At 38.9% G+C, this 23,509-nt stretch overlaps 1 protein-coding gene across 4 annotated transcripts in view; it reads left to right on the top strand.

The window, feature by feature from the left end:
* Positions 1 to 2,161: 2,161 nt before the first annotated feature.
* Positions 2,162 to 23,509, top strand: part of THADA (THADA armadillo repeat containing) — a 154,602-nt gene continuing 133,254 nt past the window's right edge. For 2 of the 4 annotated variants that reach the window (XM_033054000.1, XM_033054003.1), the window contains exons 1-21: positions 2,162 to 2,219; positions 3,439 to 3,534; positions 4,810 to 4,904; positions 5,312 to 5,442; positions 6,182 to 6,330; positions 6,467 to 6,499; positions 7,041 to 7,089; positions 7,933 to 8,123; positions 8,753 to 8,847; positions 9,142 to 9,362; positions 10,225 to 10,916; positions 11,514 to 11,665; positions 11,801 to 11,956; positions 12,989 to 13,111; positions 14,013 to 14,136; positions 15,540 to 15,688; positions 16,548 to 16,758; positions 18,113 to 18,248; positions 18,611 to 18,747; positions 19,148 to 19,306; positions 20,389 to 20,546. In XM_033054000.1, coding sequence (XP_032909891.1) covers positions 3,459 to 3,534; positions 4,810 to 4,904; positions 5,312 to 5,442; positions 6,182 to 6,330; positions 6,467 to 6,499; positions 7,041 to 7,089; positions 7,933 to 8,123; positions 8,753 to 8,847; positions 9,142 to 9,362; positions 10,225 to 10,916; positions 11,514 to 11,665; positions 11,801 to 11,956; positions 12,989 to 13,111; positions 14,013 to 14,136; positions 15,540 to 15,688; positions 16,548 to 16,758; positions 18,113 to 18,248; positions 18,611 to 18,747; positions 19,148 to 19,306; positions 20,389 to 20,546 — 3,237 coding nt within the window. In that variant the 5' untranslated portion in view covers positions 2,162 to 2,219; positions 3,439 to 3,458. Of the gene's footprint in view, positions 2,236 to 3,435; positions 3,535 to 4,809; positions 4,905 to 5,311; positions 5,443 to 6,181; positions 6,331 to 6,466; positions 6,500 to 7,040; positions 7,090 to 7,932; positions 8,124 to 8,752; positions 8,848 to 9,141; positions 9,363 to 10,224; positions 10,917 to 11,513; positions 11,666 to 11,800; positions 11,957 to 12,988; positions 13,112 to 14,012; positions 14,137 to 15,539; positions 15,689 to 16,547; positions 16,759 to 18,112; positions 18,249 to 18,610; positions 18,748 to 19,147; positions 19,307 to 20,388; positions 20,547 to 23,509 lie in introns of all 4 variants that reach the window. The other 2 variants (XM_033054001.1, XM_033054002.1) reach the window with 2 other exon arrangements.

Here is a 23,509-nt window from a genome sequence, read left to right as displayed (position 1 = left end):
TCTATTACAGTAATTTCACAATTATAAGCCGCATCATTTTGACTAAAATTTTGGTCCGAACCCGAAGTGCGGCTTATAATCAGGTGCGGCTTATATACGGACAAAGAATGAAAAGTTGCTGTTTTAGTTTGGAGGACAGGTGTCTGCTGAGAAAGGCAGGAGCTTCTCTTTGAAATGGACAATGTAAACCCCTTCCCTCCAAATTATTATAATTTTGAAATCAAGGGGTTTTCAGGCAAAAATATGGGAATTAGCAATAACAGTTCTTTACTAGGAAAATTAAAATAGAAATACAGTACTACAAAGAAACAAACTCCAAACCCTGACAAAAGTCAGAGTACAACCGGACACCCTGTCAGGCAGGGTGTTGGTAGCAGTCCCATTAAATGGTGGCTGCATCCTCCTGCAGTGACAGATGTGATTCAGTTGGAGCAGTGCTCCTGCGGAAGGTGCAGTTTCCCTCCGGAGCTCCAGTGGTGATGTGGAAAAATCCGGTTTTCCTCTGGAGTCCGGTGGAGAAAGGGGCTCCCTTAGTGTCCCAAAACCTCTGTTTTTATCTTGGTAAGAAATGTTGGGCTCTTCCCCCTGGCTGGAGCAACTTCCAATGGGATGCAGTAATTTTATCAGTCACACAGTGGGACTCAGTGGGCCATTAGCAGCAAATGACTCGCTGGAGGAAGGATGGGTTGTGAAAAGATAAAGAACAATGCCCTGCCTGGTTTCAATGGATGGCCCATTAGCAGAATATCTGCCGCTGAGATAAGGATCACTGCCCCCACCCTCAACAGATGGTGAAAGAATAGATACCTTTTATCACACTCTGTATTGTAACGTGCGGCTTATAATCAGGTGTGGTTATGTATGGACAAAGAATGAAAAGTTGCCGACACCCGGAAGTGCGGCTTATACTCAGTGCGGCTTATAATCGTGAAATTACTGTACTTGCAAATTATATACTTATTACTGATATGATATGATATGATATGATATGATATGATATTATATTATATTATATCCATGGGACCTGGGAGGATGGTGAAAGGAACATAGATATTTAAAACATTAAAAAAAAAAAAATTCTTCTCTGGCTAAAAAACCAGAGAATTATAGAATGGTTTGGGTAGGAAGGGACCTTAGAGATCATTTTGCTCCACACTCCCTGCCATAGGCAGGGGCACCTTCCACTAGACCAGGTTGCTCAGAGCCCCATCCAACCTCTCCTTGAAGGCTTCCAGGGATGAGGCATCCACAGCTTCTCTGGGCAACCTGTGCCTTTCCACCCTCACAGGGAAGAATTTCTTCCTGACATCTAATCTACAGCTACTCTCTTTTAGTTTGAATCCATTTCCCCTTGTTGTGTCACTTGCTCTTGTAAATAGCCCTCCTCCACCTTTCTTGTAGGTTCCGTTCAGATACTTGAAAATTTACTAATATATAAATGCTTATATGGAAAAAAAACAACCCCTGGGTTTGGTTCATAATTTTACAATTTTAGAAAATGTGGAAGTGGTGGTAAATTAGGCACTGCTGGAAAGGATCAAGAGTTATGGTTATGAGGAAACAAATGGAACGCGCTTTTCAAATTAAGTTAATTGGATTTTTGTGAAGCGTGTAGTCAAACCTCTTTCTGCTCCTTAGGAAAAGGGTTTGTGACTAGAAAGACTCAGGGGCAGCATCTTCAGTCTCTACAACTGCCTGGAAGGAGGCTGTGGCCAGGTGGGTGTCAGGCCCTTCTCCCAGGCAACTAAAGATACAGCCTTAAGCTGTACCGGGGAGGTTTAGGTGGGACATAAGGAAAAATTGTTTTCACAGAAAGGGGGATTGGACATTGGGATGGGCAGCCCAGGGAGCCGGCGGTGGAGTCACCGCTCCTGTTCAAGGAAAGCCTGGACGTGGCACTCGGTGCCTTGGTCTGGTTACACGGTGGGGATCGGTCACGGGTTGGACGCGATGATCTCAGGGGGATTTTCCAAACGAATCGATTCCGGTTGATCATTTAGTTAGGACAAGTATTGGCCAAGGAAAGGCGGCCCCGCGGGGCAGCAGCACGGGCAGCAGCAGCTCCCCCGGGCGCTCCGAGGCCCCGAGCGGGGCCGGGTGAGGCCGGGCCGGTGCCGCGGCAGGGCCGGGCCGGGCCGGGGGCGGGGAGCGCCGCGGTTGGCGGCGGCCGGCACGTGGTGGGGCGGGCTGCGGGCACCGGGAAGGACGCGGCGCCGCGGGTGAGGGTCCGCTGGGGTAAGGGGCGGGCGGTGCGCCCTCGGTGCTTCCCTTGCGTGCTGCTATGGCGCTCTGTTTGCTTCCCCAGGCTGGCGCTGCTGTGCTCCGGGCCCGCGCTGCCGCGGGGGCGAGGGCGGCCCGGGGCGGGTGCCTGAGGCGGCGTGGCCCGGCCCGGCGTCCCTCCGAGCGCTCGACACGGCCGTGGGCGCGGGGTTGGTGGGGCAGGGAGGGCGCGGAGCACCCGCGGGCAGTGGGGCCCGGCTCGGAGGCCCGGGCCGGTTCTGCTCTGCCCTGCCCCGCTCTGCCCGTGAGCGCCCGGAGGCGTGCGGTGGGTGCCACAGCTGTGGCAGGACGAGGGAGCAGGGAGCTTTGCCACAACGCAGGAGCATGCGGAGAGGAGGCGCAGACAAGATGTGGCCGGGCTCTATTCCGTGGTGCCCGGTGGCAGGACAGGGGGCCATGGGTACGGATTGGTCTCTTGAGACCATCAGAAGCGCTAGGTGTGGAGTGAAGGTGGTCCAGAGAGGCTGTGGAGTCTCCATCCTCCATTCAGAATATACCTGGACATGGGCCTGGGTGGCTGGCTGCAGGTGGCCCAGCTTTAGCAGGAGGTTGATCCAAATGAGCTCCAAAGACTCCTTCCGACCTCCATGATCCATGGTAGAGCACTTTCAAATCAGTAAAACTGTAAGGCATGATAAATCACCACTGCCATTCAAAAGAGTACTTGCTGTTTGTAACATCCATAGTGGTAGAGCTGTTTGGTCTGCTGCACAGTTCTCACTTGATGTTAATACGAGTTGAATGAGTTTTGAACACTAAAACTGAGTAAGGGACGTTCTGTGGCATTAATTCCTTGCTTTGGTATGATGTTTCCAAACAGTGATCCGGGGTCATGCTACAGAATATGTAACAAGTGCAGTGAAAACTCCGGTGAGGCAGTGTGCCATGCATAAAGCAATTCCCCTTTTCTATTACTTCTGTTTTGCATCGTGAAGTTTGACTGAATTTTGGATGAAATGCTGGAAATAGTTGAAGTTGTTAAAATCAGAGAGAGTGATTTCCTTCAGAAAAGTTGCACAGAAAATGCAACAAACGTTATTTCAAGACAGTAGGAGAGTGAAAAGACCATTATTGTGTGAAATGTTTTCAATTAGGTTTTAAAACCGCATGACCTGCTGTTTTGGTTTTTTTTGTTTTGTTGTTTGTTTTTTTAAGCAGGCATTTCTTAATCAGCTAAAATGGGTTTAAAGAAGAAGAAGGAAGTTCAGGTGGATGCATTTGTTCTTGATCATCATCAGCTTGAAAAACTTCAAAGTAAGTAGGGTTATTTTCTTTGAGCTAATGTGTGATTTCTCTTGCCTTGGAGTAGCTCCTGAAATAGATTTTTAAATTTGTTTATGTTTTATTTCTAGTGGTTTTGCTTTGTGAGTTTTAGGTGTATTTGCTCTGCTGTGGTTTATTTTTATTTTGTAATGACAATGACTTCTTACCTTGTCAGAGTCAGAAAAATCCTTTAGAGCATTGTTGCTTTGGTTTGAAAACACTTTACTTTGTTTTATCTGTTGTGTGAAGGTAGTAGAAGGTCCTTCTTGTAATCCTATTTGCAGGCCTGTAATTCAGTGATATCTGATATGTTAGCTCTAATATGTGGGATAACACTGAATTTCCAAGAGTCTCAGAATGATTGAGGTTGGAGGGGTTCTTTGGTTTCCCAGTCTTTGTGTTTTCTGTAGTTAATTTGTTTTAAAGCTTCCGTTCAACTGGTGTTTCCTTTGTGGGGTTTTGTTTGTTTGTTTGATGAGAGAAACTTCCAGTGTTGTTTACTGTAACAAACCCAAAACGAAGTAATACAAGATTTGTATACTAAAGTTATTATGAGAGGGCACTGGTGGGGTCCTACCTGGATTGCTGCATCCAGTTCTTGGCTCCCCAGTACAAGAGTAATATGGACATATTGGAGAGACTCCAGCTAAGGATTGAGATGATGAAGGGCCTGGAGCATCCCTCCTATGAGGAAAGGCTGGGAGAGCTGAGGCTCTTTGGCCTGGTGAAGAGAGGGCTCAGGGGGATCTTAGCAATGTGTAAAAAATACCTGAAGGGAGACATGTATTGAATAGTGATAGGACAGGAGAGCATGGGCACAAACTGAAACACTAAGGATTCCCTCTAAACATCTTTTTTAATGTGAGGGGAAACACTTTTTTTAATGTGAGGGTGACTGCAGACTTGCACAGCTTCAGTAGAGCAGTTGGGGGGTCTCCAGCCATGAAGGTATTCCAAAGCCACCTGGCTGTGGTCCTGAGCAGCCAGCTACTGCTGACCCTATTTGAGCAGTGGGATTGGACCAGATGACCCCCAGAGCTCCCTTATTGTTGTGTTCCAGTGAAACTGATTTTTTTACATTTGTTAGGAAGAAAAAGAAGTGTTAAGGTGTTGTTAGGTGACTTAAGGGTTTGTGGCACTAATGGGTTTACTGGAACTGGAAAAAATGGTCTAAGAATCAAGCAGTTATTTATTTTCTTATAAATGTGTTTTTTGTACTACTTATTGTAATTACTTTATAAAAATGTCCTCTTCTTCCAAATGTAGGGTTTTCAAAGGCTGAAGAGCAAAATCTGGCATCTCTTCTTCTGCATGGTGCGCAGCTGAGGAATGGCATCCAGCAGATCCAGTGCATTAAACAGGTACAGTTTTACTGTTGTTGATGTGGCTTTTCGTAACTGAGTGTGTCCTGTGCACTGTTAGTGGCAAATACAGCTCTTAAAATAAACTTCTAATGTTCTTTACATTCCTGGAAACACAGAAAAAGCAGTTTCACACGCATCAGGTAGAAATGTAGTTCTAGTATGTAACTAGCAAGTGCCACAGTTACTGAAAATGGTGTAAGTGAAGTGACACTAAGTTTCCTATTTTCTATGTTTTTAGTTTGTTTTTGAGATGCTCTTGCAACATTGTTTGAACTTGAAACTTAAGGGGAAATGGTAAAGAGGGGACAGTTTTACACTGTATCTTTTCATGAGAAGGAAATCTGCCACTGTTAAAAATGATACATCCAGAGTTTTTTGTTCATCGGGTTTTCTTTTGATTACAGATTATGCCCTCAGTGAAGCAGATGGATCAGAACTCTGCAGGTGATCCCATGGTTAAAGCTTGTTTGGATGTTTTGGGAGAGATTTATTTTTCACTGGCTGCAAAGAATCCTTTGAAGAAAGTATTAGCAAGGTAAAAGATTGAGTAGTTAGCCTTTTTTTTTTTTTTAAATGCTTTACTTATCTATAAGTCAGTAATTTGTCATTCTCTATAAATTGCTGTAATTTACTGAAAATTTGCAGTACTTAGTACGTGCATATATACTCCTTTTCTTTCTAACTTAAAAATTTTAATTATAAACAACATCTCATTGGATAAATAACTTCAAAGTAAAGCATTGTTTTGGCCTATTGCGTTATTGGAAAGACAACATAGTGTGTAATTAGCAGTTTGAACTTTGAAATCCAATGTTAGAATAGAAATTGAAAACAAAATCTCAGCTTTGACAAGAGAAGACAGTTCAGAGGAATCCTAACTAAACTGTGGTTTCTTGTGCCTAAAGTTGCAATTAGTTTTTTATTGCACAATTATTGCTGTATTTCTTTATTGAATTTATTATAGCATTAGCATTTTTTAAGACCTTGTGCTAAACTGCCTTCTTTTCTATTTCTGAAAACATTCAGTGTCCTGCTGAGGTGCAGGGCTTCCATCCTGGATTTGGTTGCAGCCACCCCAAAGCTGTGCACCCCTCTGAGAGGTTTTCTAGCTGCTAACTGACAATGTGCATGTTAATTTTAACACATGATTTTTTTTATGCAGGAAGAAACGTCTGTCTATATACTGGAGTTTTAGCTGACATGGATTTTGGTGCAGTGGATGTTACAACACCTCAGGAAAACCAAACTAAATGTGCTGTTTGTTCATGTTGCAGTTCACTGAATGGTCTTCCTGGACATTTGATGATGTCAGCTGTGCAAAGCTTTGTGTGCTGCCTTCAAGAAGAACTGAAAACCACAGATGTGTATTTGTACAGAAAAGTACTGGACAACCTTGCTTCCTGTATGGAGGACTTCAGCTTAGGTACAGTGACATCTAATGTCTTCTGGTTAAACTTGCTCAGCACTAGTGCCACACTTGATAGTAATGTTTGCAGTTATGTAAAATAGATAGTGCTGGCTAGTACTCTGTACTTTAAATGTGTTTTCTTTTCCTTTAGGTAGAGCCTGTATTAAGAATCTGTTTGAAGAAGGTAAAGTCACATTTATAGTAAAATATACTTCACTGTGGGTTATTGGGGGAGGAGTGTGTGTGGAGAAGTGACATAAAGTAGGTATGAGGATCTATCAGATCTGATTTCCTCCTGGTTAATTTTCAATAAACTAGTATCCTGACATGGTACTTTTCTTGGGGAAGACAAGACTTTGATTTATGGCTTTAATTTCCAGGGTGAGTTTTGCTTTACTGGGCAACCCTGATACAAATCTGAGTACCAGTGAGCAATTCTGGTAGGGAGAGCCAGTATCTCACAGGACTGGGCCAAGTGGGTTGGAAACTTGTTTTGTACCAGGTTGTTGCAAAACAGTTTGAAATTTTGTTTTGGGGTTGCTTGTGTTGGTCTATAATGAAATACCAGTTTAATTTGTTGGAACAGAAGAATCACTGCTGTACTGTAACTATTCACTGTAGCTGGGTATGCGTGATGTATTGAGATGTATATGTGATTGCTTTGCTGGGAATTTTCTGTTCTCTTTCTATTGTAAGTAAATTTATACCATATTTATTTTCATTAGTTCTTCAGTTTCTGCAGAAGGTGCTGCTTGATATACAGGAAGAAAACAGGCAAGTGAATTCAATAGAAGCTCTATTTTATCTGGTTTTATTTGATTCTTGCAAGATAATTTGGTTTGGGTTGAAATATCACTTTGGTAGCCATACATTGATGAAAGATGGGAATATCATTTTACAGTGATGCAGATTTTAAATGAAAGCTGATTAGTTTTGTTTCTTTTGTGGCAATATAAGAGAGGTAAGGCATTGATACTATTAGAGCTACTACTAAGGGAGGCCTTTGAGTTGAGGCTTTGCTATCTGAATTGTGACTAAACAGTGTAATTAATAGGTGTAAAATTCAGGTAGATTAAAGATCTTTCATGCTCCCTGAGTTTTTAATTCAGTATTGATATACTTGACATTTTCCAGTATTTCATGAACTGAACCTTTTTCACTGTGGCCTCTCTTTCTGTACTGAGAGGAGAAGGGTACTTAATGAAGTGTTTTGTGCACTGAAAGTTTAGATATTTTCTGTCTTCGTGTTAGAAGAAAGTAAATTCATAGAAATATCCTTTGTACATGGATGAACTACTTGAAAAACTAGAAAAGGGCAGCACTGCATTCTGCTGGCCTTTTTGGAAAGTTTCTGGAAAAATTCAGCTCTGCTCAAGTAGAATCATATGAATGAAAGTTTTTCACGGGAACCTGCAGAAAATGTAGCAGAATTTGTTGTTTTAACAAACTAACCTTGAGTCTGCTCCTTGTTTTCCTGTAGTTATATATATGATCAATAAGCAATAAATTAGTTTCTACCATTAATTTTATCTAATGTTGGCTGAATATGGTTTTCTGGGGATGGTGAAGAATGGTTTTAATTTGCTTTTTGTGTGCTTGCTTGTCTTTTTTCCACAGAAAGAATCATGGAAATCGTATTGTTCAGACTCAGCTGATGCACGATTTACTGATAGCCATTAAAGTTTCAATGATGCTTGTACAAAAATTGCAAGAAAATATCCAGGGAAGTCTTTGGAAACACAGTGAATCTTTTGTTTGGCAAAGTATGTGTAGTTTACTGAAAAGTTCCACAAACTTCCTAATGGATGGTAAGTTTAGTAACATGCAAACTCTGATATTTTTATTAACTTGTTGTCTTTGTAGTAAACAACCTGTACATGTAAAAACTTAGTTTTGCTTGCATGCAAATTGAACTAATGAGATTAATGGGAGTGGGAGCAGTAGCTGGTTTGTTGGTGAGCTGTGATTTGTAGATTGCAGTTTTAGAGTGTACAGTTTAATTGTAACTTGTCCCACTACAAGAACCAAGATTAATGCTTTTAGTAATAATTCAAAAACTAACAAATGCTTTTAGAGTCACCACATGTCTGTGCCTACTAGAAATATCTACACTTCTATGAAATATATTGTCAGAGCTATTTGTGAGCACACCATAAATAGTTTCTTCTCATACAGACTTTTTATATAGTAGAATTTAACACGTCAGTATTCTCTGCCACAGCCTTCCTTACCTTAGTGGGTAGTCCTGTGTTTTTTTCTGTTAAAGGTACTAGCAGTTCCTTATTACACTGGGGATAAAGTTATTACTATTTGCTATCCATGTGGACACTACAAATTTGTGATATAGCTACAAATAGTCTCACAAAATTCAATACTGTCTTTTATAATTTTGCTACATACTTCTAGCATTCTAATGTAAAATATCTCTGCTGTGTAGTGACGCTCCTGCAGACTGTTCAGACTACCTCAGGACTGGCTGTTATTCTCTTTACCAGAGTTATGTATGAACCAGTTGAGGAATTACCTTCATTGGTAAGTGTATTTCTTGGCTGAAGACTGTGCAATGTCATGGTGTTGTTACCCTGTACTATCAGTGTTGTCTGGAGGCTTTGCTGATGCAGATACCAGGGCTTGCCAATCTCTCTATCAGACCTTAGCTGGAGTATAATCCTTTCTTCTGTCCTTGCTATATGAAGTAATAACACTTGGGTTTTGGATTTGACAAACACTGTATACAAAAAATCACTTCATATCTTTTAAGTCATGCACAAAAGACGTTTTCTTCTGTGCTGAGGTGCTGTAATGGGTGTGCTTTTGCTATTCCAGATCAGTGACTTGCTCCTTGGGACAGTGGAACGCTCAGGTGTGCCAGCATGGTTCGTGAGGAACTGTGGGGTTCTGTGCACGGCAGAGCTCCCGGGCTCAGTGCTGCTCTTCCTTTGCCATGGAGCACTGGCTATGCTGGATTGGAAGAATGGCAGCATGGGTGAAAATGGAGAGAAACTATTATTAGATATTGCATCAGTCTTGTTGTCTTTGAGTTCACAGTAAGTTTGTGTTTTAATCTGTGTTGTTTCATGTTTCAGAGGAGAGGTTTATCTTTTTAATTCTATTATTGCATGACCCCTGTGATCCTGGTGGAATATCTCTGTTTTAGGTGTAATGATACTAGGTTTTACCACACATCATGCAAGCTTTTAAATATATTTATAAATATGTAGTTCTAAGTTTCAGGTTTTTTCTTGCATGCTAAGATTTTGTTTTCTAACATGAATGGGATACATTTATCAATTACTTTATGGTAAGGTGTATCAGTTCTTATGTAGACAGTTTCAGGACATCATGTCCTTTCCTTCTGAAAGTTCAGAGGAAAGCAGTGTGCCAGTGAGGGGAATACTTGAAGTAAGATGAGTTTTAGTTGTTTTTTTCCTGGCTGCAAGCATTGGCTGCTTGCATCTAAGGGCCCGCTAGCACTATTGGATTGGAAATTAAAATGTATATTCAGTTCAACCTTTGATTGTGCCTTGGAGCAGTTCCATGATTTTGTTTTTGCACATAGGATACTCAGTTTAGATGGTTTTATGTAGCAATAAAAAGTTTTCCTTGCATTTTCAAGAAGCGTGCACCAACATAATGCTGCTCAAATATTAACAGGTGCATAGAAATTTTTATTTTTTTATTGTTGTGGGGCTTGTATGGTTTATTTTCCCCATTGTTAGGGGAATCACTTAATAGCACATCAGGTAACTAAGCATGTATTTGGCAACATCCAGTTGATTCCTTTTCCTCCATGTTTTCATGTTAGGTAAATGAATGTGATGAATAGTTATTCTTAAATACAAAATTTATTTGTTTAAAATACTGATAATGAAGATAATGAACTTTCTTTGTGTTTTTTCTTTTTAAAAGGTTAAAAGAATCCAGTGTGGCAACATCTTTATCTAGAATCCTTGCTATTTGGGCTAATTCAGCACTGGCTGCCCTTGTTTCAGGCTCTCCAGATCTAAAAATCAAACTTAATGGGAACTCTGATGTAATTGGGAAGCTGCTGGAATACATTTATACGCACTGGGACCACCCTCTGGATGCCATCAGACATCAAACCAGATTGATTTTCAAGCATCTTCTTCATATTCACCAAGCCACCATTGCTGGATCCAATGGAAAATCAGACCCATTCTTTGCAAGGCTGATAAAGCATTTACTGAGCTTGGATTGGCATGTAAAAGGGAAATATGCTTCTCTTGGCTCTCTGGTGGAGTGTGTGGGCACTGAAAATATACTGCAGTTGGACAGAACAATTCCAGTGCAAATCCTGGATGTGATGAGTGATCAGTCTCTTGCACCTTATGCTAGTGATCTCCTGGAAACCATGTTTACAAATCACAAGGCCCATTTTACTTTGAGTTTTCAGGAAGGCACCTGGATTGACCAGTGGCACAACATCTGGGTTTCTCCTCTTCTGGTAATACTGTGTGAAGGAAACCATGACCAAACTACTTATATAATAGATTACTATTTACCAAAATTGCTCAAATGTAATCCTGACAGTCTGAGCTACATGATAAGAATTCTTCAGGCCTCTGCAGATGCTAATCTGGGTAAGAAAATAAACTTTGTATTTGTAATTATGATTTTATTTAAAAAATCTTAGCTGTGTGATTTCTGGTTTATTATTATTGTTAGAATTAATTTGGGAGAAAGAATCCAGATGGTTACTATTGCTATTAGTATTTCAAAGTGAATAATAATCATAAGTGTCTCCTCATGCCATGAGCAAAATCCTTCTGTGAGTGCCTTACGCTTCTCTTTACCAGGGTTGGTTAAATTTCTGTATTTTCTTCTACTATTTTTTAATTTTTGATACATCCAGTAACAGATTATTTTTTCTTGTAAATATGTGGATATGAGATTTATGATTCTCTTGTTTTGAAGTAATTTAGTGTGACTTAAATAATGGCTGGTGAGACCTCACAAGGTCTTTTTTCATATGACACATTTGAGATGAAGTCTTTTGGGAACAGGTGATTTAGAACTAGACTAATTTATAGCAGCACTGTCTTTTGGGATTTATGGAGTAGAAATAAAAGGAGGTGGGTCATGTGTTGAAAGTATTGGGAGTTTCTGACAAGCACTGTGAATAGTACATTGCTTGTGTTAATCAAACAGTAATTATTACTGATTTTCATTCTCTTTAGGTTCTTGTAGTACTAGAGGAGCTCTTGGAGCATTAATGGCATGCTTGAGAACAGCCAGGGCTCATGGACACCTGGAACTTTCAAATATCATGAGCAGTGGTCTTGTATCCACTGAGTGTATAAAACAGGGTCTCGTCCATCAGCACAGCCAGGTAAAGGTCAACCATTTATGTATCCTTCACATTAGAATAATTGCTTTGATCCTGATTACTGTGTTGTATTAAGACAAAGGTGTCATTCATAGGTGTCAGTAACTCTTTTGTGGTGAACTTTTAAATATCTTTCAGGTTTGCATTGATGCTTTAGGTTTACTTTGTGAGACCCATCGTACTACAGAAATTGTGTCTCTGGAAGAAATGCAACTAATTCAGTTTTTTATGATGTACAACTTGAACAGCCAGTCTCCTTCTGTAAGACAGCAGATCGTTTCTCTGCTGAGAAAGGTAATTTCAAACTATGAGCAATGTCTACTTATTGTACCTCTTATGTTAGTTATAACACCATTTAAAAAGAAATAATGACTGCGTTATGAAGTTGCTAGTTGGAAAGAGTAGAAGCTCTAAGACCAGGACTGTGCTTTATGTGTTACCCAACTGACTGGTGTTAAGTCATCACAGGCAAGGATGGTTTAAACAAAATATTAAGTGACAGAGGCATGATAACTTCATGGATGGTGGTGGGTGTTGCTTGACCTGCCAGCTCCTGCACCCTTTGCTAATAGCAAAGCAGTGTGCCCTGGAGTCAGCAGTGAACCTTGTGTTGCCTTTGCTGGGGCCTAAGGCTGTGACTACATGGACTTGTCACACCTCAAGCAAATTCAGTCGCTTCATCACCCTCAGAAACCTGATGTGGAAAACAAAGTAGATGAATATTCAGCATGATGTGGCTGTGCCATTAAAGTCTGCAGGGAATGAGTCTCTCCATCTGGTGGTAGTTGCCAAGGTGTCATGTAGCTCATGGCAGAAGGATAGGGATAAAATGAGCAACCACATATGTATAAAAAACATATTGGAAGATGTTTATGGCAAAAGAAGGCAGTGTGGAAGGAGAAAATAATTAATTTGAGAAGGGGGAGAAATGAGGGAGTCAGTTTGGCAAAAACAAAAGAGAAATCCTATCTCTTTCCTTTCTTACCTGGTGTAGACTGAGGAGCATGAGATGGAAAAGTTGTGCTAGATGGGAGTGTGATAAGGAAGGAAATATTTATGGCATGAATTGGCATGAATTTAGGGTGGGAGATGGAAGAAGGTGTTGGAGGTGTAGAGAGAGGAGAGAAAAAATAGGTCACAAGAGTGATGGGAAGCAAAACCTTGGCTTTGGAGTGGGCAGGGAAGGATCCGTTCTGTGTTACACTGTATACAAACTTCCTAAAAATTGCAAACAGTGTGATTTGGAAAATAAGCTGAAAATCTGCTTTTCCCTTATTTCACTGCCAATGATTCTTGTCTCACCCGTATTTTCTTTTGTTTTAAAAGTTATTTTGCAGGATACAAGAAAGTTCTCAAGTGCTTTATAAATTGGAGCAAAATAAAACCAAACAAGAGTTAGTTGAGAACTCAACTAGAGTGCCTCCTTTGAGGATTTTGCAGCAATACAAAGTAAGTAGACTGCTAGAGACGCACATAATAGAGGTGGGATGGTATTTCTGAGAGTTCATTATTCCTGAACCCCATTGGGTGGGTGAGTTGGGCTCTCTGTGTGTGTGTGTTAGGCAATAGTGCAATGCAGAAGGAAAAAACCTGTAAAGCCAGTGTTGAGGAGCTTGACCACTGTGATGCACTTGTGCAAGTTTATTTTGACTAAATATACTGTTGTTGGTGAACTGAATGCCCATTGGTATTTGGAGGGTGTCCTTAAGGTAAATTTTGTTTGAAACCAATAAAAGTTATTTTGAGGGATTTCTCTATGATGTGCATTGAAACAGCAGTAAGTGAGGAATGGCTGGAGATGTACCCTCAATCCAAAAAAAAAAAAACAAAAGGGGAGTAACTGGATTGTCATTTGTTGGCCCCATTTAGTAGTGAGCTTTAAATGATGTGAGTTACTTGGACTTAAAATAAAGATCAGTTGAACTTTAGTCTTTTCCTTGGTCTCCAGAATAATCAGTGAGTGAGAGAATGAATGATGAGCTTAAGCACGAAGACTTCTTTTATATTGGTCCTTTTAATCCTATTTAAAGGTTGACACCATCAGTATCTTTGTGTCAATCTGTTCCTTGAGTTCTGTTTTTCTTAGCTAATTTTCGAGATTTGATACAATGACTGTCTTTTTGTGGGGGAAGGGAAACTGTTGTATTTTAAAACCCAAATGATTGTCCAACCTTCACTGTACTCTAAGAAACAAGAAACTGTACTGTGAATGCCTCTTGTATTCCAAATCAATGTAAGGTCATAATTTTTGGGGTAAAGCAGAATGGTCGTGAATTCAGTTACTTAATCTTTTGTTTGTAGGGCAGCAAGTAAACAAGTAATTTTTTTCTTGCATTTTTTTTTCCCCCAGGATTTCATGTCATCTGTATGTGCCAGACTTTTTGAGGTATTGTTTCCTGGGTCATCACACCCAACCAGGTTTTCTGCACTAAGTATTTTGGAATCAATAGCAGAAATATTTTCTGCTTCGAAAGGTAAGAAGTGTAATTTATAGATTTTAATAGACTGTAGGAATGGGAGGTATTGAAGAAGTTTCTTTCATGCCAGCTAGTCAGTTTTTCTGTCAAAGGGTATTCTTAGTCCTTAATTTCTATGTCATTTCCTGGCTTGCTTTTGTTTTACCTTAAGGGAGGATAGTAAGTGCTATTGGAAAAAGGAATATTGCAGTAAATGCAAATAATTAATGCCTGTGGCATATCTTTTATAAATGTGGTTTTGTTGCATAGCCTGTTTTTTGAGGAAGATTTTTTTATTATTATGACGAAAACTTCTGGACAAGTTTCAATGTATTTGATAACTTCGCTCCTTTTTCCTGCACATATATCTTGATAGCTTGAAATGCTGAATTCACAAAAACACTTGATTGAAAAATGCTGCATATCCTCATATTATACTGCATAACAAACAGTTTTATTATCCAGTTAATGATGATGTGCTGGTGTTATTTTAAATTTTCTTCATGATTTTATTACAATCTTAATTCAAGAAGTATTTGAGCCTTGGAGTATTGATATTCTTGCTAAATCTTGTCTCTTGATCATATGGCTAACATAAAAATGTTTCAGTCCTAAATTGTAACACTTTTTTCTTTAAAGAAATGAGTTGTCTAAGATTAAAGTTGATTTTGAGAGGGAGTAAAAAATACCATCTTGCTAAATCATTTATCAAGGGGTTTTGAGAAATTAACACATTAATGTTATTACTATGAATATGTAATATATTGTTATGGCTTTTTTAAAAATAGAAAGTTATCCTCAGTTTTTTATAATAGCAGCTGAGGATTTATCAATTGCCCATTACTTCTATAAAGGTGATTCAGCTGTTGTGTTCTGTATTATGGTGCAGTTGTTGACATCCTGAAATTTCTGTCTTCTTTACAGTAGTAAGTCATCAGAATTCACAACTCATTTATATCTAAATTAAAGCTAAAAGAAATTGTAATGCCTTACACACATTTTAAGGGATTATTCCCATGACAAAACTCAAAACACCAAGCACTGAAACACACTGAAACTTTCAACCCGTTTTTTGAAAGGATTTATTTATTTATTTATTGCATGCTTACAGGAAAAGAACTTTTAAGCAAAACTAAAAGATTATTTTTAATGCTGAATTTAAAGGGAATAAATGGGATTCTGTTTTTGGCAATAAGACATTTTCTGTATTACTCAGAGTAATTTTTAAATTAAGGTAATACTTTTTTGTTCCTAACAATGGTAAATATGGTATTTTAAGACCTATTAAGAGAAGTAATATTAAAATAATTTAGCTAAAATTTTAATGGTTCTTTTAGTATAGCAAAACAGAATGTGAAGATAGTGCTTATTCTGGAAAGAGTTACAGCACAACTATCTAACGTATTAATTTCTTTGAACAGGTCAGGCACAAGTTTTTCAGTTGGATCAGGAGATTGATTCTGCTCGTGTCCAAACTTTGATCCAGTGTTTTGCCAGTACCTTTGAGGAAGTAAAAATTTTGGCATTTAGGCTTCTGATGAAACTACGTGATGTTGCATTGAATTTACAGGTATGAACTTGAAGAGTTGAGGGAGTGATTTTTGTGGAAGATAAATGTTCTGTAGTGTACCAGGTGCTTGTGTTTAGGTCCAAAGCAGGAATCCTGTATCTTAGAAGCTGGTCCAAGTTGCCTGCAGTAGTGTTTATCACTAACACCTTCTGTGTATTTTTATACAGCTTCTGCCCTTACCTAAGGAGACTTGTTTCACTAACGGATGGTGGAGTTTGGGAAGTTCATTGGGTATGACTATGAACTATCAGAGAAATAGTTAATGCAAGCCCTTGGCTTAGCTGTGATTTCCCTTTGTAAATGATTGAGGCGTTTTGGCTGAGTTGCTTTTGTACTTTCAGGAAATTCAGCTCCCTGTTTCCTTTCCTTTCTGATTGATCTCAGATTTCATTATCTGATTTTTTTTTTTTTTTTTTTTTGATTTCTCACAAATATTGCCATTTGAATTGATACTGGTTTGCCTGTAATAACTTCATTAAAAGTTATTTTAAAATTCATTAGTACAGATGAACAAATACTGCTGCCAAGTAAACTAAGGTTCTCTTTAATGCCCATTAGCAGATAAAACACAGTAATTAAAAAAAAATATTTTCCTGTGAAGTGCAGCGTGATTGAATACTGCTTTATAAATGGCTGTCCCCATCCTCAATGTCTATATAATTGTATCCTTGCTTAATACATGCACATGCGTGTTTTGAGTATAAGGTGATCAGTGCACAAAATAAATGTTTAAGAAATATGTACCAGCAAACTTAATGAAAAGCAGCTTCTCAGATTCCAGGGTGGTAAGAAGCTTAATTAAATAATCTGGAAGATTAATTAAATGAGCACTATTATTGCTTTGTTTATTTTTTTTCAGGATTCTGAAAATCTAGAGCTTCTATTCCAAGCAGCAATTGATCTTAGCACAAGCACCAAGCCATATGACTGTGTTACTGCTTCTTATTTGTTGAACTTTTTGGTACATCATGAAGGACTGCAGCACATTTGTTTAGGAAAATGGCTTGAACATAACCCCCAGATGGATGAAAACACATCAGTGAGTACAGTGGAGAAAAACACTTTGGCAGGTAAGATTTGGAGAAAAGTTTTTTTTATATCTATTGAAAATTTGCTGCTCTTCTGTAAGGCTTTTGGCAGGAGGCTTAGTAAGAGGTGCTTATTTCTAACAGGATTTTAAGTATATTGTGTTTTGCTGTTAAGAAGTTCTTTAGTAAGATCTTAATCTAGTCCTGTTTGTGCTGAGGCTGTTGAATATTCTATAAGATGGCTTTTGTTATTATTTTGGGCAGTGACATTTGAAAGTGCTATGGAGGCCCAAGCAGTGAGCCTGGTGAACTGAGTGCATGAAGTGCAGAAAGGGACCCTCTGCTTCCCCTAAGAGCTCGCTTACCCAGAGGGAAGGCAGCTGCAATTGGTCTGTGTTTGTTTCAATGCTCGATGTTTGCAATGCTGCCCCTTGGAGCTCTGTTCACTTGGACCCACTTTTCTGTGGGATTTGCAGTCCTGTGAACACAATCTACAGGCTTTGTTCACACATGGAATATTTTTGTTTGGTTTAGTGCCCCTGAATGAGAGATGACAGGGCTGCAGGTTTGGCAAATTTGTTAATCAAACTTTGTCTACCTTAAATAATCTTTAGTGAAACTAAAATACTTAAGTTCATAATTTGTAATAAAGCACTTTATATAATTTGCAGTAAACTCACTATTCTATACTTTTTGTGCCATTCTTGGCTTCTCTACAGATGCCTGTTAATACTTTCTTCATATGCAGTGAAATTACAATTTTGAGACATGGTTGTGGTTGCCATAAGTGAAGGAAATGTGTGGGTAGCCTCATGTCTCCTTGCTCTGGGGTATCTGCTGCTGGTGATGATCCATGGGTCCTTGTTACGATTTGTAATTTATTCTAATTCTACCACTGAGGTGTCACAAGCTATAAATGGAATTAAAATAGGCACATGTATCCCTGAAAACTGGTCAGGTTGTTTAGTGGAAAACAAAGTTCAAATGGGTAATTGTCAACTTTTCATCTTTAGTGTTCTACTGTGCTCATTGCTGTATTAATGTGGCTGTAAGGGTGAAGTCTGACTTGCAGTGTGGGTAGGTCACTTGAACATGAACTGTGGGATTGTCCCTGAGCATAGGATGTGCGTTGTGCTTTTCACAGCTGCTATTTGGTTCAGAGAGACAGATTAAATAGACTCTAACAAATATTGCTGGAGTTTAGGTAACTGAAAATCAATGGTAACATATATTTCAATGACAAAAGAGGAAAAAATTTAATAAAGGAAATTTATGTGCATATTCCATTGAATTGTTGTGTATGCAGGTTTCATTCCTGTTTATTAAAGCAGATTTGTTTCTTAGAAAATACAGTATATGAATGTTCAATGTAAATCTGTACTTTAAAATATTTTAGTTATCAAGCTTTTGTTGGTGAATGTTGAAGAAGAAATATTGCAAGCCAAGAAGTCTCTGCTCCAAGCAGCAGCATCATTCCCCATGTATGGGAGAGTGCACTGTATAACTGGGGCTTTGCAGCAATTACCCTTCAAGTAAGTAAAACATACTAAGTAAGTTGTAACTCCGTACTTTAAGCAAAACATACTAAATGGGAAGTTGTAACTCCGTGTTTAAGTGCAGTGGAAGAGCTGCTAAGGAGGACAGAAAATCATGCAGTATTATTTATAAGGAAATCCAAAACCCGTGGCTTTTAGAACTCCTGGCTGCTGCAGTTTGATACTTCCTTTCTATGTGTTAAACTCAGCCTTAAGACTTTTAATTTCTACTCTATTTATAGTTTTCATAAATATTGTTGTAGAAGTGTTTGTAACTTTGATTCTTTCGTTTAAATATAAAATTATTTTTAATCCATGTTGTGTTTTGGTTCTGATTTTGACCTTTTTTTTCCCTTAAGTGACTTGACACTGGTGTCTGAATGGAAGGAAATAGTGACCAGGCTCATTCTGATGTCATACAGTCTCTCTGCTGTAGTATCACCAGTAGTACAGAGCTCATCACCAGAAGGTCTTATTCCAATGGACAGTGATCCAGGTAAAGAACCAAACAGAATCCCAAAAGAGTTTTTTTTTTTCAAATCTGGTGCTTCTGAAGGTCTCTTTAGTCTTGCCGTCATTCAGAACTAAGCTGAGCCCCCCTCCCTTTCAGCTTCCTATTTTATGTCACAACTTTTAATTTCTGAGAAAGTTTTCTTGACTTCTTCACTAAAAAGCCCACAAATATTTTCAGACTGTGCTGTTGCATCCCTTTCAAAACAGGAGACTGTAAATTCAGGTTTTTTTCCTTGATTGTTCTAATCACCATAGAATCTTGTGGGGGTTTTTTTGTGCTAATAGGTTTTTGTCCTTATACACACAAAATTAATTACATCAGTATAAAGAACTGGAAGTAGAAGACAAAACTATCTTAAATATTCCTCTTGTTTAATGTATAGAAAGTGCAGGTCGCCTGCAGATGATTCTGCATGAGATACAACCACAGGACACAAATGATTATTTTCTACAAGCAAAAATTCTGAAAGAACACTGCAAAGAAGAATCTGAAAAACTGGCTGACCAGAGGCCAACGAAAAATATTTGTGTGGAAATGAAAGGTAAATCCAAGGCTATATTAGTAATTAAATAAAGGGATTTTTTTATAGAGGAGACGCTTTATGTGGATGATCAGTTGGAAATTACTTGCTTGTGTCAAGTTTCGGTTCTTACATGTCAGAAGCCAGTTATCCACAGATATGATTTTAAAGACTAATTCACTGTGCTTCTGGAAGATGTGAAAACTGGTTATTTTGATGTTGGCCTAGACTGTTGCCTTTACTGGCCAGTTAATCCTGAACACCTTTTCTATCAAGCAGTACTTCCTAATGTATTTCTTGTTGAAGTGTTATTGTGATTTTCCTCTCCAGTGTACACGAGGCTACTAGAGACTGTGTTCATGCAATAAAACTTGTATGAAATTACATAAGCAGAAAGTTCAATTTGAAAGGTTGCAGTGGTAAAATGTTAGGTAGTATTTGTCTGTTTCAATGAATACCAGCTGTGAAACTGAACTTTGCAACGATAAAAAAATTGTGAACTTTGGCATCTTAATGCAGGCCAGAATAAATTGATACAATATCCTTACATTTTAAAATGCAATAGTTTATGCAAGCTTTTGAACTTCCTTTCCCCGGCTGCTTTTTCCTATGTTTGAAATCGTTTGGTGGGGCCGTGTATTTCCTTCCCTAGGAGAAGGGCAAGTAAATAAACACTTGCAATCTCCGCAGTGGCCACCAGGTGGCGGCGGTGCGTCACCAACACTGCTTTCTTCTGGGGGGCGCCTGGGGAATGTACAGGGAGCGATGGATGGGGGAATACGAAGCTTTCCCCATGCCTACGAAGCAGTGCGTGTTAGCTTGGTGTACCGTTAAATAGCAGTCGTGACTGAAAGACGTCTTCTCTTTAAAACAGAAATGGTAAAATGTTGCCTTTTCCAAGTGCAAGAAAGTAAAGCAACTGTTCAGCAGGGAAAACAGTTAGGGTCAGCAAGATTGAATTCTCTTTTGGGCAGGCAAGTTTAGACGTTTTTTCGTAGTTCATTGTGTTTTGTAAGACAGGCTAAATGAAGTTTAAATTACACACCTGTATCTGAGAACCTGGAGTTACACTATTGCATTTGTTGTTTTTTTTTGTTTTTAAGGCAAAGACAGGCAAGTGTGTGATGTCACAGCTCAAATGGTTCTTGTATGTTGCTGGAGAAGCATGAAGGAAGTCTCTCTGCTCTTAGGGACACTGTGTAAACTTTTGCCTTCACAGACTACATCTGAACCTTCAGATGGGTTGATTACTGTAGAACAGGTAGGGAAATAAATTTTATTATGAAACCTGCTGTTTCTTTTTGGGTGGTGATGAGGAGAAGGCAGTTTTCAGACTTCTTTTCTTAAATCCATATTTGGGTAATCAGTGTTCTGTTTGGGTAAAGTTATGGGTTTTGAATCCCTTTTAATTGCCATGGTCTAAGGGTTTTCTTTGCTGTACTCGGTTATAAGTCCTATTTTGATCCAGCGACATTCAAAAAGGATAACTACAGTAGAAACAGTTAAGTGAAGAAGTTATTATACCAAACTAACAAACTCATTCATTCTGATTGTATCGGGTTATTTATGAGTTGTGTGCTATCTTTAGGGATACCAATGCCTGCCTACCACCCACCCTGTTATCTGTCTCTCAGGATATATTAGTCACTAATAGAATTGCTAAAAAATCTTCTAAACTGACTTCATATTCAAAGTCTCTTTTATGTCATTTTGAACTCTGCATATTGGGATTCTGCTTAAAGCTCTTCCTTGATTAACCTTCAGAGTCAAGAGTTTTGAAAGTCAAACATGCTGCCTAGTCTTAGTCTTGTCTTCCTCCTATCCATTGTTATTATTTGTATGTGATGTGACTATCTTTTTCCTCTGATTTTTTTATTATGAGAGATCAGAAATGTTGATATGCCATCTGGGTCTCTTTCAGAACATCCAGTTCAGTGTTTGCGAGAAATTAGATTACCACAGGCATTTATTTGGGAAATATTTTGTGTTTATTAAATTTCTGTTTTAATTCATCTTTTCATTTCCATATGTTTCAACAAAACCAGTTTGCATAGAAGACTGAAAGACAACTACTTTTTAACCTCTTTTTCTTTCCGACAGAAAACACTCGCTTAGTTTTTCCTTAGGTGTTAGAACTTTACATTTTAAAATAAAAAATAGTACTATGTACTCCAGATATTATTTCTTATCTAATGTTGTGGTGCCATGGAAATAGTGTTGGTATCTTTACTCTTGCATTGTCTCCAGTCCTCATGTTTTCATCTGGTGAACAGCTGTGCTTGTATTGTTGCCGGGGTCTGGAGGGCAGATGAGAGAACAGATATGCATTTCCACAATTATGTTCCTTGATCTGCACCAAGTCAAAGAGGAATTGGTGTTTCAGAATGAGTCAGTTCTAATTGTAGCATCTCTATTTTTGGAAAGTAGGCATTGATAGGTGCTCTTTCAGAAATAATACATTATTAAGGAAGGTTAGACTTCCATGGTCCTTGTGGGTCCCTTCCAGCTCAGGTTTTTCTGTGATTTGGTAAAGAGATCTTCTTTTCCTATAGATGCCTCTTCAGCTTGTTTATGCTTCAGATGTCTTCCTGTAAAACAGAAGACCTACATTCTCATTTGAAAAAATCTGATGGATGAGGAATCAGTTTGAAATCCTGATTTCCCTCAGGCTTGCAAGGAGATACATAAAGAAGAATGTGGGCATTTCTCTGTACTTTTTGTAACTTTAGGTCATTACCATGTTTTGTATAAAAAAGGAGGGTTTCATCAGAAATGACAAAAAATATCAATGCCATAACTGTTGGGGCTTCAGACTTGTTAAACACTTTTCAGTGTTTTCAGACAAGTAAGCAAATTTAATTTCATTGTTTAAGGCATGTAGCACTTTTCTTTCAAGTTGTCTGTTCTTTGTCTTTGTTTTGTAACTATTGCAAAAGATTTAAGAATACAGAGAAGGAAAACTTTGAGAGAAACCTTGGTCAGCTTGCCTTGAGCCAGGGCTAAGTAATTGTTGAGAAAAGTCTGGTAGCACCTCTTGGCCATTGTGCGTCTTCCTGTTGCAAACTTTCCTCCTGTTGTACTGTGCTCCACATCTAGGACGGTAACTATATTGAATTATGCCTTGGGAGATCACTTACACAAAAGATCACAGTGAGTGTTGAATTTGCTCAGAGTCTTCTAACTGATTGTACCTGCTTTTTTAATGGAGCATACAGATGGAAGGACAGGGTCTTACAGTGCTGGTGTTCAGGAGGAAATGGCACAACAGAACTGCTTCCTGACAGGCAGTGTGTTGCTGGGAGCCTGCTTTCTGCAGCAGCAATGCTGCCTGTTGTGCTTTGTAACTGTGGGGGAGAGGTTGGCAGGGAGGCAGCTCCTGCATGATACTTTATTGTTGTTTGCAGGAAGTTGGGACAACGTCAGATTTGCACTCTCCTTGTCTTTTGAGTAGGAGATTGGGTTTACATGGCAGTCGTCAAAACATCAGCTCTTTTACGTGGTGGCCTTGCCTTTAGAAATAATAGACATAGAAAATGCAGATTATAGCTGGAGGAATCTCTCTATTCAAATGCATATTCTACTTTTTATTTTCTGTCTGGTCCTAAAAGTCCAGAGATGGCAGGCTCAGAGCTCTGCCTGTTAAGAAAATCAATATAAATATTAAACTATAACCACCAGGGAATAGAATGACATCTAATGAAGATTCTGTGTTGTTTTTTGTCATATGACATGCAAATCATGAATGTTCCAAGTCTGGAGGAACATTTGGCTTTTCTTCAAACTCATGTTTATCTCACCTAGAAAGTTTTAAGACAATTTTGGGAGATATACTTGCCAGAACTGTGTGCCAAAATGAAAAGAAACAGGCAGCAGAAGTAAAGACTTGGTTGTCCCATGGTCTGTATTAATCTTTTGGAACATCTTGGAGAGAATTTATATCTTGAACACCCAGATTCTTGCCCTCAGCAGCAAGTGTGGCCCCGTGCTTTGTTGATTGTTGAATTACTAAGATTTGTCTGTTGTATTCTAAATTTCTGACCAAGAATGCTGCTTCTAGCCTGTGAGTTCAATTTGATGCAAGCTTCTGGTCAGCATGGCTGTTGCAAGAGGCTCAGAAGTAAAAATAGTAAAGTTGGAAGTTACCTGATTAAAAACCAAAAATTCATGGGAATTCTAAAAGCGTAAGCGTGGTGCTGGGACAGGGTGGTAAACTGATTTTGCATA

Source organism: Catharus ustulatus, chromosome 3 (genome assembly GCF_009819885.2).
Source record: "Catharus ustulatus isolate bCatUst1 chromosome 3, bCatUst1.pri.v2, whole genome shotgun sequence".
NCBI classification, from domain to species: Eukaryota; Metazoa; Chordata; class Aves; order Passeriformes; family Turdidae; genus Catharus; species Catharus ustulatus.
Note: the sequence above shows the minus strand (reverse complement) of the source record. Positions and strands in the feature narration are given on the sequence as shown.